An 18,676-nucleotide genomic window follows, 5' to 3' on the forward strand; every position below is an offset into this window, starting at 1 on the left:
TAAAAAATGAAATGGTATCTGAACCAATTTAAGCAATTAGAGATAACTCAAGTTTTAGCCTCACCCAAATGTTAAAAAAATGTTATCATTAGAGGAATGAATGTCATTTACGTTCTGGAAATGGAAAAACAGTTTATAACCCTTGTGTTAAGGTATGACAGACAATGCAAGGTGTAACATTTTTTTGGTGCTGGAGTTGGCATCTATTATATGAGTTTTTAAGTGTCAGTCAGGAGAAGCTGGCCCTGGTGACTCAGGGACCTCTTGTGAGTAACCAACAATTTATCTGGTCTAATTTGAGCAGCCAAAGGTGCTGTTGCCTAATACTCAGTAAATGCTTCGAGTAAAAATGTATGAACAGAGGAGCCTGGGTGGCTCAGTAGGTTAACCTTGGGATTCTTGATTTTGGCTCAGGTCAGGATCTCCTGGTTCGTGGGTTCGAATCCTTCATGGGGCTCTGTGCTGACAGTGCAGATTCTTGCTCTCTCTGCTCCTCTGCTCTCCCTGCCCTCCCTCCTCTGACAAGAAAAAAGTAAACATTTTTAAGAATGCATGAACAAATTAAGCCAAAATCAAATAAATTCTGAGTTATGACACAGTGTCCAGGAAAGGTGGGAAGGGGATGCTGTTTTCCAGATAAATGATGGGTCAGGCAGAAGCAACAATGGACGCAAAGAGAAAGACATGCGGGAACAGCAGGAACACTGGTGTGACTGGAGGCAAATGGAACCTCATCTGGCCAGAACATGGTACTGCTGGAGTATCTGACCCAGAAGTCTCTCTGCTCTCTCCTCGGTTCCCGCTCCCCGCTGGCACCGCCCCCTGGAAAAAGCAAAGGCGGAGCCTCAGTCTCAAGCGGTCTTCTCACCGCCCCTTCCTGAAGGCGCGCGGGGCTGCTGGCGCCGCTTGATGACGTCACGGCCATTGACAGCGTGAGGCCGAGGCCGTGGCTGCTGCCGCTGTGCTTTTGAGCGGTCGGGTAAGGGTCTGAGTTGGTCTGCTGCCAGCCAGGGTGCCTTCCGAGGGCGCGAGGGAGGCCCGGAGTTTGCAGCCGGGGCGGCGGGTTTGTTGTCTGCAGGGTCGTGGGGCTGGGGGAGGCGTTGGAGGCCCAGAAACCGGACTCTGAGATCAGGGCTGCGGGTGTGTAGGACAGGAGGCTGCATCCAGGTTGGGTGAGAGGCGCGACAGTCCGGCACCGGAGTCTGGCGGAAACCTTAGGGTCCAGACTGCGGTGAGGGTAGTCGGGAGCTCAGGTTCTGGGCAAGGAGGGATCTCCAGGGGTTCGGCCTTCGGTGTGCGTGGACCACGCTCACGAATCTCTCTCCCCCTTGCCCCCGCCCGCCTGCTTCCAGTGGCTCACGCGGGCTGCAGATGCAGCATGTCTAGACTGGGGGTCTTGGGCGGCGCCCAGGCCGGGTTGGGACTGTTGCTGGGCACCGCCGCGGGCCTTGGATTCCTGTGTGCCCTTTACAGCCAGCGGTGGAAACGGACCCGGCGCCACGGCCACAGCCAGAGCTTACCTAACTCCCTGGAATACACACGGCCCTCAGAACCTGGACGCCTAGGTAGGTAGGAGCTGGTCCCCTGAGGCCACAGTCCTGGCTGACGGATGGGCCTAGGGTACGGCTGCCTTTAACAGGACAACGGAGGGTGGTGCCTGAGAGTTTTACCTTTTTGCAAGGTTTATTGGAAAGGAAAGCAGCCTTCCTCTTCTCTGCTTCTTCCTATAATCCCAGGAAAGTGTATTGTGAAATTGTTTAGCTTGCACTCTTAGTTCAGGCCACAAGAGTGCTATGTGTGTATAAAAGTCACTTGTTTAGTGTTGGGTGAAGTGTTTCATAAGTAGAGAAAAAGTCCAAAAGAAGACAAAAGAGAAAACTAATCTTAGGGAAATTAAGGTCTTGAGGCTTATGTATTAAATTATGTATTAGAATTTGAAGGGACCTTGGAGACTACTCAAGTTGTTGTGTTTTTTTTATCCCTCTTGGGAGAAAATTGGGATTCAAAAAGATTATGTAACTTTACCGAGGTTGTCACAGAGCAATTAAGTGGCAGGATTGGGCCTGGTCACCTGGTCCCTTGGACTTCCACAGCATGGAACTGGGAGTGCCTTTACTGCAATTGAAGCTGAACGTGGCTGGCTTCCAGCCACAGCTGAAACGGGTAGTGCTTTTGTTTTGCAAAACTTTGACCTTAAGTCATTTGACCAAAGCACCGAAGGCTGGTTCAAGCTGCTCTCGTGTGTGTAATAGAGGAGCGAAGGCTGGTTCAAGCTGCTCTCGTGTGTGTAATAGAGGAGCGTTCGGCCCATCTCCCCATGTTAATGGGAATGAGTGTTTTCTCTGATTACCAAATGCCAGATGGATTGGAAAAGTTAGTTTTCGAAGAGTCTTCAAAGAGTTATCAACTTATTTAAATTTTATTAATTGAGAGAGAGAGCTGAAGGGCAGAGAGAAGGAGAGAGGGAATTATAAGCAGGCTCCACACCATCAGTGCAGAGCCCAATTCAGGGCTCGAACTCAGGAACCGTGAGATCATGACCTGAGCAGAAATTGAGAGTCATAGACACTTAGCCGATGGGGCCACCCAGGTGCCCCAAGAGTTATGGATGTAGATTACAGCTGTTGCTCAGCGTTTTATTAGCTGCTGGTAACCTAGTATTGTGAGTGTGCTAGTCTTTCCTTTTTACCTTATGGTTTGTTTGTAACTTCTTAGCAGTAGTTTTTCTTTTGCTGTTTCGAGAAAGTAGTGCTTTCCCAGAGATCTTTTTTTTTTTTTAATTTTATTTCAGTAATCTCTACATCTGAGGTGGGGCTCAGACTCAACCCTGAGATCAAGAGTCACATGGCTCTTCCTGTCAAGCCAGTGTCCATCCCTCTCTCCCCATCTTTCTCGCTCTACACTTAAAAAAAAAATTTTTTTTTAACGTTTATCTATTTTTGAGAGTGAGAAAGTGCGTGCGTGTGAACACAAGTGGGGGAGGGGCAGAGAGCGAGATCCAAAACAGGCTCCAGACTGTCAGCACAGAGGCTAATGCGGGGGTCAAACCTACAAACCACGAGATGATGACCTGAGCTGAAGTTGGTCCCTNAAATTTTATTTCAGTAATCTCTACATCTGAGGTGGGGCTCAGACCCAACCCTGAGATCAAGAGTCACATGGCTCTTCCTGTCAAGCCAGTGTCCATCCCTCTCTCCCCATCTTTCTCGCTCTACACTTAAAAAAAAAATTTTTTTTTAACGTTTATCTATTTTTGAGAGTGAGAAAGTGCGTGCGTGTGAACACAAGTGGGGGAGGGGCAGAGAGCGAGATCCAAAACAGGCTCCAGACTGTCAGCACAGAGGCTAATGCGGGGGTCAAACCTACAAACCACGAGATCATGACCTGAGCTGAAGTTGGTCCCTTAATCGACTGAGCCACCCAGGTGCCCGTCATGCTCTTGAACGTTGTTGGGTGTGTATTGAAATTGGGGCCTACACTGTCACTAGATTTCCTTCATCACTGTTATGCTTGCCTGGACTTTGGGTCCTGCCTTTCTAGTTTCTTTCCTGTTTTTACATTTTCCAGCCCAATTGCCTTAGGCAGCTACCAGGTTACTAGCATTTACTGTTAGAATTTACCAGAGCTCAATTGAGGGCTTGGTAATGGTGTTTTCCCCATGGGGTGTGGTTGGGCTTTTCCCAGTCCACCTTTTCCCTTAGTCACTTTCTCTTTGCCCTTCTCTGAGGGTATTAAATGAAGAGGCGCTCAGAATTGTCCTTGCTATTGTTTGTAAAGTGAAAGATCAGAATTTGGGTGGGCTCAGGTTTAGTTTGGCTGTGTGGAGAGTATTGACTGCCTGGTATTTGGGAACTGTATAGACACGTAAGGGGTTTTGTTTTCCTTTTGCAGGGCAGGTGTCCTGCCTTCGGGCTGCTGAACTCTTGCCAGCATTTTACATTACCTGCCATGCTGTGGAAGGTTCTCGGAGCAGAGTGGGCTCTGGTTTAGAGATTGAGATCTTTTTTTTCTTTGAATAGTCACTTGAGACTTGTTACCGGGACCTACCTGTGAACATATACTGCCTGAGCCTCAAGGGTTTTTGTAAATTGAGCTCCAGTGAGAAGCGAGTGTTCTTGAATTCCAGGTCCAAGATCTTTTCCTCACTCTATCCCATGAGCGTCCGTATCTGCTGTCATTCCTTCAGTGAGGCCTTTGCGGGCGGTCCCCGGTGAGGCTGGAGATGGCGCGGTGCTGCCCAGCCTTCCACGAGAAGGGCAGGAGGAGGTGCTGGACCGCCTGGACTTTGTGCTCAGCAGCCTGGCGGCCCTGCGGCGGGAGGTGGAGGAGCTGAGGAGCAGCCTGCAGGGGCTTGCCGGGCAGATTGTCGGGGAGGTCCGGTGAGTGATGCTGCCCTCTGTCCTGCCTCGCCCCCGCCCCTCGGCTTTCCCCAGTCCCCATAGCTTTTTCAGCTGAGATGTGGCCTGGCCTTTGCTGCCTGTCCCTAAGGAAGAAGACAGTTCGGCAGCTTCTCGCATAATTGCTGGGGAAGCCGTATGCTTGGTACCTTGCCTTCCGGAAGGTCCTTGCTGCTTTTGGGCCTCCTGGTCTGTCGGAGCAGCTGAAATGCTTTGTTCTGACTTACTTGGTCTGCCCCTGGGGACTGGGTCCAGGGAGCTGCCCTCCTTGTTCTCCTGAGGGTAGAGACCCAGGATTCTTTCCATTCTTGGTCCTTTCATGAGCACCAATAGTTAAGAGCTTCCCTCATGGGGAAGGGAAAAACAGGCTGGCCTGGGCCTGGTGGCACCCTCTCTATAGGAGTCCACTTTTCAGATCCCACATGGAAGAGAGCCAGAGAGTGGCTCGGCGGCGGAGATTCCCTTTTGCCCGAGAGAGGAGTGACTCTACTGGTTCCAGCTCCGTCTACTTCACGGCCACCTCGGGAGCCACATTCACAGATGCTGAGAGCGAAGGCGGGTGAGTTGTTTCTCCCAGAGGCAGTTGTGGCTTCAGCCGGGTGACATTTTATGAAAGTATTGTTCATCTAGAAAATTCACACTGAGCTGCTATGAATCATTTTTGGAACAAGGTAAAGGTAAAAATGAATAGAATACAGAATACGTTAAACAAGAAAAGCCATCTACCTTATGTCACCCAGGCAAATGGAATGTTAAAAATGCTTAATGCTTGCATCTGCTGTTTTCCCGAGTAGGTTTTTTACACAGTTACCATAATATATTTTTTATTTTCATTTTTCCTGTAACATTAGATGGGTATTTTCCTGTGTTATCACAGAGCTTTATAAATTTTTTTTAAGCTTATTTATTTTGAGAGCAGGGGAGGGGCAGAGAGAGAGAGGGAGAGAGAGAATATCAAGCAGGCTCCATGCTGCCAATGTAGAGCCCAACGTGGGGCTTGAATTCATGAACCGTGAGATCATGACCTGAGCTGAAATAAAGAGTTGGACGCTTAACCGACTGAGCCACCCAGGTGCCTTTATAATTTTTTTTTTAATTAAGTAGGCTCCATGACCAATGTAGGGCTTGAACTCCCGACCCTGAGATCAAGAGTTGCACGCTCTACTGACTGAGCCAACCAGGCGCCCCTATTACAAGGACTTTATAAGCATTGTGTTATGACTTATTTCCGTCACTCAGTGGCTGAGCCAGGTTTACAGAGCCCTCTAAGCACTGGAAGCTCCCACACGGGAGGCTTGCTCATGTTCCTTTGGCATCTTCACCGGTGGGAGCTGACTGGCCCGAGCAGTTGTGACCAGAGGCCTTCCTGTGATATGGGGCAGCAGGCAGGAGTCTGGTGGGCAGCCTCCAGACTCGGTCAGGCTAAGGGCTTGTGATTTTAAGCCACTAGTGCCATTTGAAACTTTTGTCTCAAGGATGGAGTCTGAATGAAAATCTTCGTTGTGGTGCCTGATGCTGTCATTGGCAGCTTCTGCCCTTGTCTGCTGGTGGCTCCAGTCATCAAGGTGGCCTCTGTGAGATTTCGAGGCTGACCTTTCTTCCTCCTCAAGGAAAAGAGTGGCACAGAGAATAGCCCAGCCTTGTGTTGGGACAGAAGGACTAATTTAGCTATAAACGTGCATAAAGATTTAGGGTGATCTTTGCAGCAGTGCTCTTTAGCTGAAGCGCCTTATGACACTAACTACTGTTTATTTTTCCTCTGTGACTGCTCGAGAAGTACTTTAGAGGCATTTCCTCACCTAATCCTCACAGGGTCCTCTGAAGTAGGTGCTGCTCTTCCTGTTTCTCACATGGAGACCTGAGGCTTAGTGAGGTTTGATGCCTTGCCCAGGGTTATACAGCTCCTGAGTGCAGGCTCAGCTGGGCCTCTCTGCAGGGGTAGGAGGGTCTGTGATCTAAGGCCTGGCTTGGTTGTCACGGTGTAGAAGGGCTTCTTCAGGAAGCCCTGTTCCATGCAGCCCTTGGGAGTTCTTCCCATGGAGTAAAGAGCTGCCGCAGCTCACTGCCCGGGCAAGGCCTATGCGTAGCTGTCCCATCTGTTCAGTACCTCTTACTCAGAAAATTTCAGCCTTATTTTCTTGTTTGGGCCATTATATCCTCCTGTCTCTCCTCATTGATTTTCCAAGAAAATTAAGAATAATATTACTCTCTTTTCCCATATTACTGCCATTGGCATCTATGCTGGCTTTGATTATTGCTTGGGCACCTCTCACAACAAAAGCTTTAGTCCTCCGTTTCTGACCACTGTTGCCGGGGTTATCCGATCCCTATTATCTGTATTGTCAAGGGCTCATGGACGTGGCCCCTTTCCACTTACCTAATACTTTTGCCTGAGAGATGTTCCAGAAGGTTGTGTTAGAGGACGGGGCAAAAATGATGTTTGACATATCCGGACTGAAAAGAAAGGAGGATGAAGTGGATCCTGAGATGGAAGGAGCATCTCTGTGCAACTCATTTTTAGCAGGTTCACTCGAGGTGGGGAAACTTGACATTTGAAAGAGGGTAGAATAGAAGGAGAGGTCACAGCTCTGCCCAAGATCAGGATGCAGAATTCAAGACTCCTAATGATTTTAAGAAGTTGTACACAGGGCACCTGGGTGGCTCAGTTGGTTGAGGGCCCAGGACTTCAGCTCAGGTCATGATCTCCTGGTCCATGAATTTGAGCCCCACATCAGGCTTTGTGCTGACCTCAGAGCCTGGAGCCTCCTTCGGGTTCTGTGTCTCCCTCTTTCTCTGCTCCTCCCTGCTTTCGTGCTTTGTCTCTCTCTCTCAAAAATAAAAAAATTTAAAAAAGTTGTACAAACTTCTGGGAATAGTGAGAGCCAGTGTTTAATCAGGGAGGCCTGTGAGTGCTTCACTGCTTGGAGTGCTCACTGGGGCTCCCAAGGCCGTAAAGGGAAGGACAGGCCCATCCCACCTGGGATGGGACAAGAGGAAGGGCAGCTCTCTTAATTACAGCTGCAGCAGGCTCAGCCCATGACCGCTCCTCTGGCATGTAGAAGCTGATGGTGGCTCGTGGTGCAACACTCTGGTGTAGCTTGCTGTATCTGGGGCAGTGGCTGTGGTGGATAATTCTTTGTGCCATGGTCCGTGCCGTATAGGCTAAGGAGGGGGATCTGGGGAGGAGACCACAAACTCTAGAATGGCTTTGAACATGTGGGACCAGGGAAGGAGCGCTTCTTTGAGGGATGAAAGGCTAAGAATATTTGATGCCCTACTTCCTTGAAAGCTATAGTCCCTTTTTCTACCAAATAAAGTAGCAACTTTGAACTCCCAGGGGACTGACTGATTGTGGCAGAGGCAGAATCGCCACGTGGGTCTGTGAGCCTGTTCCCTGAGCATTGTACCAAACACAGCTTTAGTTTTCTCCCGGTCAAAACCCAGCTTCCCCTAAGACACCACTCCTCCAGCAAGCCTTTCCAGGCATTCCAGCCAAGGATTGCCTGCAACCCCACTGCCACCCCTCCTTGGCATTTATCACCTCGTTTATGTTGGTCTTATCTTCCTCACCAGTTTGTCTCCCATGCCTGGTTGTCTTTGAATGCTTTAGCCCCGCCCCTCTCATGGGGCTTAGGAGGCATCAAAAGAAAGAAACTTAATTGTCAGAAGAAGGGGATGTGTGTAACCGAGTCCTTGATCACCGACTGGGGGGCTCTTCTCAAGGGGTGGAGTAGGGTAGCTCTGGCTTCCTTGCTCCGAGGGTGCCATGGATCATCTGCCCTGTGTGGGAACAGTGTGTTCCACCCAAGGGCACCACTCCAAAGAGCCTTTTCAAATCTCCCTGCCAGTCCCTGGTAGATCTCAAAAGCCTCAGGGCATGTTAAGCAAAAGGGACATCTCTGTTTCTGTCGCTAGCTCTCTTGGAGGATTTCTCCAAGGGCTGGATTGGTGCTCTGAGAGGTGTAAGAGAATGGTGTGGCTGTAGAGACGCAGCCCCTGTAGCTGTGCAAGCCCCGGCAGCTCACAGGGTTGCTGTCTGTGCTCAAGCAATAGCGTCTGCCTGCCCACTGCAGGCCAGCCAGCCGGGCTGCAAGGCAGTAAGGCAGAGCAGAGCTCCCTAAAGGGAGACTGAGGTGCAATAAAAGGCCTCCTCACTATTGGGCCTCACTGAGCCTCCCTGCCTCATGGGGACCCACCAGCCCTCACTCTGGGTGGCAGCAAAGTCCTTTCTGACCACTCCTTTTCCCAGCCATGTGAGCTCCCTGGATAGACTATGCCGGTGTCTCTCTAAAAGGGGTAAGAGTAGGGGTCCCTCCCTGGGATACTCGTCATTAGAACTCCTAATTCGAGGGAGTTCAGCAGGCAGTGGTGTCTCCCCTTCTTTCTCCCCAAGCAACAGGAGACATAGGACTCTAGGTCTTTGACCCCAGATAACCCATTTACCCATCTTGCCTTTGGGCCTGGATGGGCTGAGTAGAGGCACTAGTAGACGGATTTGATTTTCTCATTTGGGGCAGGTTATTGTCCAAGCTGTAAGAATTGGTTGGGAGTTTCTCTAGGCTGCCTTTGTGATCGTATTCATCGCCACCCAGGTTGGTTTGTAAATCCAATGCTACTTTTCCTTGTCCTTTCAATTTCTAAAGTTTTTACTGCAAATTGCTAGAGGGGAAAGAACTTGGGTCACATTTGGTAAGCAAAGTGAAGTTAAGGGTTTCAATACCTTACAAGTTCCTGTAGTAGCCGTTCCCGGGGCCCTTCCTTAGAGGAGTCTGGAAGCTCCTCTATAAAGCAGCATGGATTGGGACCTAGGTCTGGTTGCTCACTTGGTACCTTCTGGATGGAGCCTCACTCCCTGTTGGCTTTCCGACCTACAGCTCTCAGCCCGACCTTAAGCGATCTTGTACTGTCCTTATTTGTAGGTGTCCCTCTCATCTCTCCTTCAGCCATAGGTATCCTGTCCCTATCTTTCCTTCTGGGATGGAGGAAGGCTTATCCCTAAATGACCCTAAGATCCTCCTTGTGCTTAGGAACCTTATGGTTCTGACAGAACCTGCTTTGCCTTCACTTAAATCTGGAGGTTTCTCTGGTGTCTGGTTCTAGCCCCTGAAGTCGTACCTTCTCCCCTGGTCAGTTTTTGTCTGAGTCAGCTGGCGGTTAGGGAGAACAGCCCAATCAGCTGCTCCAAGTTACTCTTGGCTTCCTCTTCAGTGAGTGCATCAAGGCTGGGGGCTCCTAGGAGACACTTCTTATGGTGGCCCCAGAGATCCCTTCCCAAGGGGTTCTGTTGACTTCTTCCTTCTCTCCTGATTCTGCTGCAAAGTGGCCTTTCCCCACCTCTGGCAAGTTCCTAAGGTTTCCAAGGGCCACTCCTATTGTGGTTTAGGTTTGGCCGCTGACTTAGGACAGAGGTGCACCTTGAATTGAGAAAGAAAATGTAGATGTTTGAGCTGCACGCATGGCCTCAGAGGCTGGCACCCACCCACACTGTTACTGGTGGGTGCTTTTGGGTGATAAAGCAAAGATGATTGACAGACCCTTAGACTGGTGAGTGATCTAGCTCAGGAGATCAGTTCCACCTATATTATGGTTTTTATCTTGTGTGTGTGTGTGTGTTTTTTTTTTTAACTATAAGAATATATGCTCACTAAAGCAGTCATATATATTAAATACAAAAAAGATTACCTTTAATTCTTCTACCCTAAGACCTACTAGCATTATTTTGGTACATTGCTTTCTAGGCAGCTTCTTTTCCAGGCCTTTTCTGATTATCTGCCTGACCTGGTGGTAGCTCAGCAAGGGGTTCTCACATCAGCCCTTGGCTGCCACAGTGTCCCCCTAATGGTCATTCTTTCCTCCAGGAGGCATCATTTTGCCAGCCCATAGTTCCCCCTGGGAAGTTTTCTCTCAAGGACCAATTTCTGCCCCTAAGTGATAGAAATGGTTTTTACTTGGTGCTTTGGACAGCAGTGCCATGAAAAGCCCTTCTTTGTGGGTGGGGGATAGGCCCTAGGGCTCTGAGGCTAAATAGTCTCCCTTGACCCTGTCACTTACATTTCTCTGCCACAGGTATACAACGGCCAACGCCGAGTCTGACTACGAGCGGGACTCTGACAGGGAAAGTGATGACGGAGAAGATGAAGTGAGCTGTGAGACTGTGAAGATGGGTAGAAAGGATTCTCTGGATCTGGTGGTGGAGGTGGCTTCGGGCCTGGCGGCCAGAGCCCCGGAGGCCGAAGACTCCCCTGGCCTGGAGGATATGCTGCCGCTCCTGCAGCAGGCCGATGAGCTACACCAGGGCAGCGAGCAGGGCAAGAGGGAGGGCTTCCAGCTGCTGCTCAACAACAAGCTGGCGGTGAGGCTCCAGCTCCGTCTGCCCTTACTAACCCTCACCGCCGGGAACGAAGGCAGGCCCCTGTAGTTTCTAAGCTTGCAAGGTGACACAGGAAGGGAAGGGGAGGGTGAGATGGCTGGTCCTACATATTCCTCCTAGGGTTGCACATCCTATTCAAGTAGGCCATGCACTGCCCCCAGAGGCCTAGGTGTGCTGCCTTCCCAGTCCCCTGCCTCCTGTAGATCTGCTAAAGAGCTCCACCTCTTACAGTAGAGAGATGTGGAAAGAACCAGAATATTTTTTCCTCTTTTATTTCCCTGAGGCAGAGCCCAAGCTGCCTGCCCTACTTGAAGTTTCTGTGACAAGTGTGTAGGTCACTCAGCCACAGTTCCTTTCTCTGGCTCACTGCTAGAATTTATGCTCACCCAGGTACAAATGCCCCACAGTGAGAATTTTTCCTTTTCTTGGGCATTTTCACTTTTTCATTGTGTTAGCAAGACTTCCTCTCCCATTGTGCTTCATTTCATCTTGCAGTTGACCTTTATTCCTCACAGTGTTAGGCCAGAATGCCCTCACTCTGAGGGTTGTGCAATCTACTGGCTAGAGATAATGTGCCCTCAGGTGAGTGCAGGTGGGAGGCTGTGGGGGCGAAACACTGTGCATAAGGCTGGCCTGGTGTCAGCTTGCAGCACACTAGCTTGGAAACTCAAACCTGGGGTGTGGGGAGAAGGCCAGAGCCCCAGTTCTCTGCAGCTGGAGGAAGAGGGGCCTCATCTATCCCTCTGTTTGGTCCACAGTATGGAAGTCGGCAGGACTTTCTCTGGCGCCTGGCCCGGGCCTACAGTGACATGTGTGAGCTCGCTGAGGAGGTGAGCGAGAAGAAGTCGTATGCCCTAAATGGTAAGTGCTGACAGGTTGCTGGTGGGAAGGTGACTGGTTCTAGGGGTATAGCCCCATCTGGGGCTCGGGAACCACCGAGATAAGATGTAGGCTGTCGGCGCAGTTGTGGGTCACTCTTTCACTCAGCACAAACTGGTTCCCAAGGTCTTCTGCTTCCTTCTGTTTCTCTGCACATGGTGATTAATACAGGTGCAAATGTTTTAGGAATAGTTGTAGCATACTAGCATGATTCTTTGTTCTCACTCCCCAGCTATAAGAGAGGGCAAGGCCTACTTTATTAATCTGAAGAGATTTTTAAAAATTTTTTTATGGTTTGTTTTTATTGAGAGAAAGAGAGACAGAGCATGAGCAGGGGAGGGCCAGAGAGGGAGGGAGATATAGAATCCGAAGCAGCTCCAGGCTCTGAGCTGTCAGCACGGAGCCCGATGTGGGGCTCGAACCTACAAACTGCGAGATCATGACCTGAGCTGAAGTCAGATGCTTAACTGATGGAGCCACTCAGGCGCCCCTGAAGAGGTTTTTTGCTGTTGCTTAGGAATTTGGTTATGGAGCCTGTGGAGCAGGTGTTCTAGCTTAAGAGTCTTTGGGATCTGCTTAGCAACTCTGTTGCCTAAGTGTGTTTCCTGGGGGGCAGGGTGCATCTGAATTATGCCAAGTTCAGGGCTCTTCCCTGTCATATCATTGAGAATCCTGGGCCTTTGAAAAATGACTGGGTTTGNATCTAAAGTCAGCTGAACTTTCCAAAGTGGACATGTCTCCTTCCTCACTTACAAACATTGCATCTTTGTTAGTGGAGAATCTGACATACCACAAGGTCATTGCCCTAAGCATTTGTAGAATTCTGTCAATATAGAAAGTTGAGTTGAATGTTTATTGATACAGATCTTAAGAAAAATCTCCAAGTTTCAACAGAAAGTGCTTAATTAATATTTGCTTTTTCTCAAAAGTTTCTGCTTTCCCTCCTCTTTTGAAGTTTTAAGTTCCCCCCTGCTTTTAAGTTTTCAGGGGAGGAGTCTTACCAGCTTTTGGGCTGATATTCAGACTCATGGTATCAATAAGAACCTTCCCTTTCTTTTTGATCATTGATCATCTCTTACTAGTACCAGTAGCCAGGATGAAACCTGAAGGTGGAGGTAGGGTGGTGGTTAGAGCAACCATAGCCAGTGACCTGGTCTGGTCTGCAGAGCTTATTAGCAGTTCTGTACGAGCCTACTCCTGCTGGAGGGCAGATGGAGCATCTGTGGAGGCCCTGCTTCTAGGATCTTGCTTTTTATGGACCGTCCTTGATGGGTCTAAAGTTCTTCATTTTGTTCTATCTCTAAAAGTTGGACCACCAAGAGGCAGCCATTCCGTGGGACCTTAGGTGACATCTTTTCACCCTTGTGTCTAGCTTGGTAGGAAGGAACACTCAGCTCTTATTTTTCTATTAAGAGAGTGCTTTGAAGCGGGAAGGGAAAAATCCACTAATAGCCATGTCCTCCACTGATAGGGCCACATTTGGTCGTTTAGAAAGGGGAAGGTATGGGGTGTCTTGGTGGCTCAGTCCGTTAGGTGTCCAACCCTTGATTTCTGCTCAGGTCATGAACTCAGGGTTTGTGCAATCAAGCCCTGCGTTGGGTTCTGCACTGGAGGTGTAGAGGCTGCTTGGGATTCTCTCTGCCCCTCTCCCGCGTATGCAAGCTCTCTCTCAAAGAATGGTCTTAAAAAGGGGTGGAAGGAAGGTTATGGGGGGGGAGGGGGGCAGTATTTCTCATCAGTTATCTTAAAAATGTATTTGTTGCACATGCAACATTATAATTTCAGAATGAAGCAACATTTAATATCAGCCAGACTATCACCTCAACCCATTACTTTTGTTCTGTTTTCTCCATGTTTCCTTTGAAGCCCTCTCCACTAATCAAAGAAGTCACATTTTGTAGTGTGTTCTTTTCTCCAGTCATAGGCATGATGTTCTTTAGCTAGAGGGCTCCAGGCTTCTTGTTAACCTAGGAGACCCTTGCCAAGAGCCTTCATGTGTTTAGGCCTTGATTTCTTTAGCAGTCTTAGTGCCTGGAAAACTAAGTGAATGTCATCTCTAGTCATACATTGGTCCATTTGACTCTGGTGAGGAGTTCTGACCTAGAGCTGTGTGTTTAATGTTCTTGGACCACAGATCCATTAGAGAATTCGATCAAAGCTGTAGGCCCTTTCCTCAATAAAATGCACATGTAGCTAAACTTTTATACAACGCCAGAGGAATATATGGACACCTTAAAGCCTGTCCACTACCCTCCAGGATAAGGTCTGCTGGGGACAGTTTGTCCTTGGGTTGTTTTATATTTAAAATGGTTTGAGCACATCATAAAAAGAAGGTAGCTGGGCAGCTGATGACAGGGACAGCAAGGTGAAGCAGAAATTATCCCCGAAAAGCTATTTGTAGCTTTTTATTCTATTCAAATTCAAAATTATTTCAAACAATGGGGCGCCTGGGTGGCTTAGTCGGTTAAGCGTCCGACTTTCGCTTAGGTCATGATCTCACGGTTCGTGGGTTCGAGCCCCGCGTCGGGCTCTGTGCTGACTGCCAGCTCAGAGCCTGGAGCCTGTTTCAGAGTCTGTCACTCCCTCTCTCTCTGACCCTCCCCTGCTCACGCTGCCTCTCTCTCTCCTAGAAAGAAAGAAACATTTTAAAAAATTTAAAAAAAATTATTTCAAACAAGTCCATTTGGTGTAGGGATTAGTAAGAGCTAGAGCAGTCACTGTTGCCCGAGCCCCTGCTGTGGAAGTGTGCATGGGAGCCCTTGTCAACTCTCGTTCACCTTTGTCCTACAGGAAAAGAAGAAGCAGAGGCTGCCCTGGAGAAGGGGGATGAGAATGCTGAATGTCACCAGTGGTAATAACAAGCTACGGGGTCACGGGAAGAGTCAGCATGAGTTAGAGTGGAAGAGAGCCATTTTTCTGCCCTGACCACAAAGGTGTTTGCCAGAGACAGGAGAGGGAGCTTTGGCCTTTGGGCCTACCCCAAACCAGGGACCAGGAGGTTTTCTTTGGAAGGTGCCTTGGGAGTGAGGCAGGGGGAATAGGAGCAATTGTTGTTGATGAGGCTTAGAGAAACACAAAGCTTTTTATTTTTTTTTTATTTTATAAGATATGCGCTGTTTATTTTCTCTGGTACTTCTGACACCCTATCAGTTTTATTCTGATAAAGGAGAATAAAGAGCTCTAGAAATGCTTCACATGTTACAGTTCATGGCCCTATCTAACCATGACATTAGATAACAGATGGATCCAAAATAATACCTAGTTACTTTGCTATGGAGTAGAAATAAAAAGAGGAGAAACACATAGCTTTTTAAGAGTCATCCCAGCTACATTTGCGGGTTCTCGGCTCTGCAGGGAAGCTAGCACGGTTGTAGTTTGTCCTCAAGCTCTTCCTTCCCCTAGCTGCAGTCCCTGGCTGCTGGTGGACTTTGGCTTCTCTGTGTGGCTTGCATGAGTTAGTTTATTAGCTTACAAAAACAGCCGTTTTGTGTTGTGTGAGGGAAGGTTCTGCCAACTTCCATGGGTCAAGTCCAACCTGTGGAACTTGTGTCCTAGGGCCTGGTTCCAGTACCTCGAGAGTTTTTAGTGAAAATTCCCTTCCCACCTCCCCTTTGCTTTCCATAGTTCTGTCCTCAGATGGTCTCTGCAAGAGCTCCTTTCAGGGATCTGGGCATTGGTGCCACTTCCTGTGTTCTTCCTTGGGGCCTCTGGACTCCCAAGGATAGAAAATAGTCTTAAACTTTATTCTTGGGCAACAGCTGTTTGGAGGAAATACGGAAATGAGCCTCTGGAAGCATCAGATACAGATGCCCCCAGACATTTAAGTGAATAAATGAAAAGGCAACTTGGGTCTCTAGTCACTTATTTAATGTCAATTGTTTCTAGAAACAATGCTGGGAAGATAGGGTAGGATGATATTTGTTTTTGAGGATGGGAAGCTGCCTGGCTTTGTTCCCTCCGTGGGTGGGAGGATATGGAGAGGACATAAATCTGAAGCCTTTATCAGCTTCTGCTGGTTCCCAAACCAACATTAGAATTTCCTATAGTATCCCATCCCCATATGCCCCCAAGTAAAGCTTCCCAAGGACATACCTATATACTTCTAAAGCTAATGAGACCTTCTTTTAGTGTCTGATCAGGAGATAAGCAGCAATATATTTAAGTCTCTTACATTTTGACCCCCCCCCCTCCGCTATACTCATCATATGGAGAAACTGGTAGAGATTTGTCCTGAGACATTGGCTAAATGTTAAGTATGAGAAGTTTCCTATGGTGGACCTCACTTTTTTGTACCTAGCATACTTTGGAGAATTGTGAGCCTACCATTGTTTGTTAAAGAATATGAATTGGGACCACCGATCTATGCAAAGAGATTTATACATACAGAAATGCTATTTTTGGCTCTACTTGAGGGGGTAGAGGGCAGTTGATGAGAAGCCCATTCCTTGTCCTTGAGCTTGCTGCCGCTTTCCCCCATAGGTATGCAGTGCTTTGTGGTCAGCTGGCTGAGCATGAGAGCATCCAGAGGCGTATCCAGAGTGGCTTTAGCTTCAAGGTGAGGAAAGGCTTCTCTTCCTTTCCTTGTACTGCTCTATTCCAGACCCCTGCTCTGTCCTAGCTCCTTGCAAAGGGTGCACCTGCAGTGTCTATGACTTGCTCTCCTTGCCTTAGTAACTCTGATGGTAGTTTGTACTTCATTTCCCCTCTCAGGAGCATGTGGACAAAGCCATTGCTCTCCAGCCAGAAAACCCTATGGCTCACTTTCTTCTTGGCAGGTGGTGCTACCAGGTGAGCTAAATTCTGGGGCCTGGTATCAAGGCCCTAAGGGTCCTGTGACACTGATATCTTTGCAGTGAAAACCTGCAAGCATGGGCTGTAGCCTGGTAAGGCTCAAGAGCCATTTCCTGTGAATGACTGTGTTCTGGGTGATTGGACCCAGCCCTATCTGACCATGTTTTAAGTATACCATATTCGATGTTCTTAAAGATATTTAAAACTTTTTATTCACACCTTGCTCTTTTGGTGGCAGGTTTCTCACCTGAGCTGGCTCGAGAAAAAAACTGCTACAGCCTTGTTCGAAAGCCCTCTCAGTGCCACTGTGCAGGATGCCCTCCAGAGCTTCTTAAAGGTATTGGGAATGAAAGGACAGATTATTGGTAGGGAGCAATTTTCTATGGGAAAATCAGAACCACTTGGACAGCTTATAAAAATAGATTTCCCTGGACCACTGGATCAGTCAGTCTTCAGATTGGAGACTGGAAAGCTCTATTTAATAAACCTTAGCCTGACTTGAACATGGTAATCCCTTTACTGAAAGGCCTTTCTCCCTATTCTAGGCTGAAGAACTACAGCCAGGATTTTCCAAAGCAGGGAGGGTATATATTTCCAAGGTAAAATCACTTGCCTTTTTCAACATAGATGAAAATATGCATGTTGATGTTGAGATTTGTGGGAAGTCCTGAAAGTCCAGTCTCCTGGTGGTATTTCTCCCAGGTTTTCACTGTTGTATCTTTTCAGTGCTACAGGGAACTAGGAAAAAATTCTGAAGCTAGACAGTGGATGAAGTTAGCTTTGGAGCTGCCAGATGTCACCAATGAGGTAATACTTTGAAGAGCTATTGAATCATGTGACCTGTTTTCAGGAGAGAATTTTCCCTAGAAAATTTTCCATGTAGGCTCTTTTATATATATATCTCACCTAGGGGGGAGGCAGATCTTGTAGGCTGTCTTGCAAAAGAAGGTAAAAGACTAACTCGGGGACCCCTCTCCGGTATCAGTGGTTTGGAAAATGTTGGCTTAGATTTTTGAGTTCTGGTCTAGTTTTTTTTCCCCCCTCTTGTTTCCTTAGGATTCAGCTTTCCAGAAGGACTTGGAAGAATTGGAAGTAATTTTAAGAGAATAATCACATTTCAATGACCTTCATGAATGAGTTGAGGAAAACTGCCCTTATTAGATCAGGAATCTAAGATTAAGTGAGGGTCCTAACTTCCAAGCCTGACTGGTATTTATAACCAATCCCCAATTTCTTTCCTGTTGTCCACTGTTTAATTTATTCTAATCCCTTATCTAATCTGAAATTGGGGAAGGATTTGAGGCCTGGGAATTTCTGTAGTCCTCTTAAGTGAATTCTTGAAAAACCAAGACTAGCACTGAAGGCTGCCTTCAGCCTGTGGTGGATGAACTTCAAAGAGCTATAGGAACAAAACACAGAACTGTACTCACTAATCTTTTCTACTGATCAATACTCAACACCAAAGTATATAGTCCTAAGACCATACCTGGTCTATGGTCCTGGCAGCCCAAGGACATTGCCCTCTTCTCCCGTATCATGTGAATTCTGTCTGTATTCCTGGGCTGAGGGGCTGGACTGCTGGACTTCCAGAATCCTGGCAGCTTTTGGAAGGGCACCAGTGCATAAGACTTATGAGACTGTGAAATGATGTGAGGAGTTGCCTGGAATATATTTTGGTACAACCTGAAATAAACCAAATTTGATTAGAAGTCACTGTATTCCCCTTTCTATGGTTGCTATCAACTCCTTTCTTCCTTGGCATTTCCATAACTATTTCCTATTACAGAAGCAATTGCAGACAAGTAGAAAAATAGCACCTAATAGTTTAAGCTCTTTTCAGTGAAATTTTAGTTACATGTAAAAGAGGCCTGCCAAGGTCTATTCCAACTAGGTGACTCTTATGGCCAACAGGACAAAGCCTCATCTCACCTGATAAATCCCACCTACAAGGATAATTGAGACAAATTTACAGCCCTAAAGGATTGAAATGCTTTTACTTCCATTCCAAAGCTGTCACTCTGGCTTCCTATACCATCCCAGGTTTGTTTTGTAGTCTAGAAATGAAAGAGAACACCTGAAAGATACTCCATTCTTTAAACAAGTACTAGCTGAGAGGCCCTCTGAAATTTGAAGAGGTGGTTAAAATCCATCCTGAAGAGTCTGGACAAGTAACAGGACTCTGTAACATAAGACTTATTACAAAGGCCACAGGAAAGTCACTGGATATTCATCTTGTAAT

General features: G+C 47.8%; 1 protein-coding gene across 1 annotated transcript; it reads left to right on the top strand.

The window, feature by feature from the left end:
• The first annotated feature begins 403 nt into the window (after positions 1-403).
• On the top strand, positions 404-18,146 carry RMDN3 (regulator of microtubule dynamics 3). The gene is made up of 13 exons (XM_077764677.1): positions 404-979; positions 1,353-1,565; positions 4,187-4,379; positions 4,813-4,956; positions 10,464-10,749; positions 11,526-11,628; positions 14,437-14,497; positions 16,126-16,201; positions 16,357-16,434; positions 16,676-16,774; positions 16,983-17,036; positions 17,164-17,244; positions 17,494-18,146. The coding sequence occupies exons 2-13, from the start codon at positions 1,379-1,381 to the stop codon at positions 17,545-17,547; spliced, it is 1,416 nt and encodes a 471-aa protein (XP_077620803.1). The 5' UTR covers positions 404-979; positions 1,353-1,378; the 3' UTR covers positions 17,548-18,146.
• Positions 18,147-18,676: the final 530 nt, after the last annotated feature.

This window comes from Crocuta crocuta, unplaced genomic scaffold (genome assembly GCF_008692635.1).
Source record: "Crocuta crocuta isolate KB4526 unplaced genomic scaffold, BGI_CrCroc_1.0 scaffold102, whole genome shotgun sequence".
Classification (NCBI taxonomy): domain Eukaryota; kingdom Metazoa; phylum Chordata; class Mammalia; order Carnivora; family Hyaenidae; genus Crocuta; species Crocuta crocuta.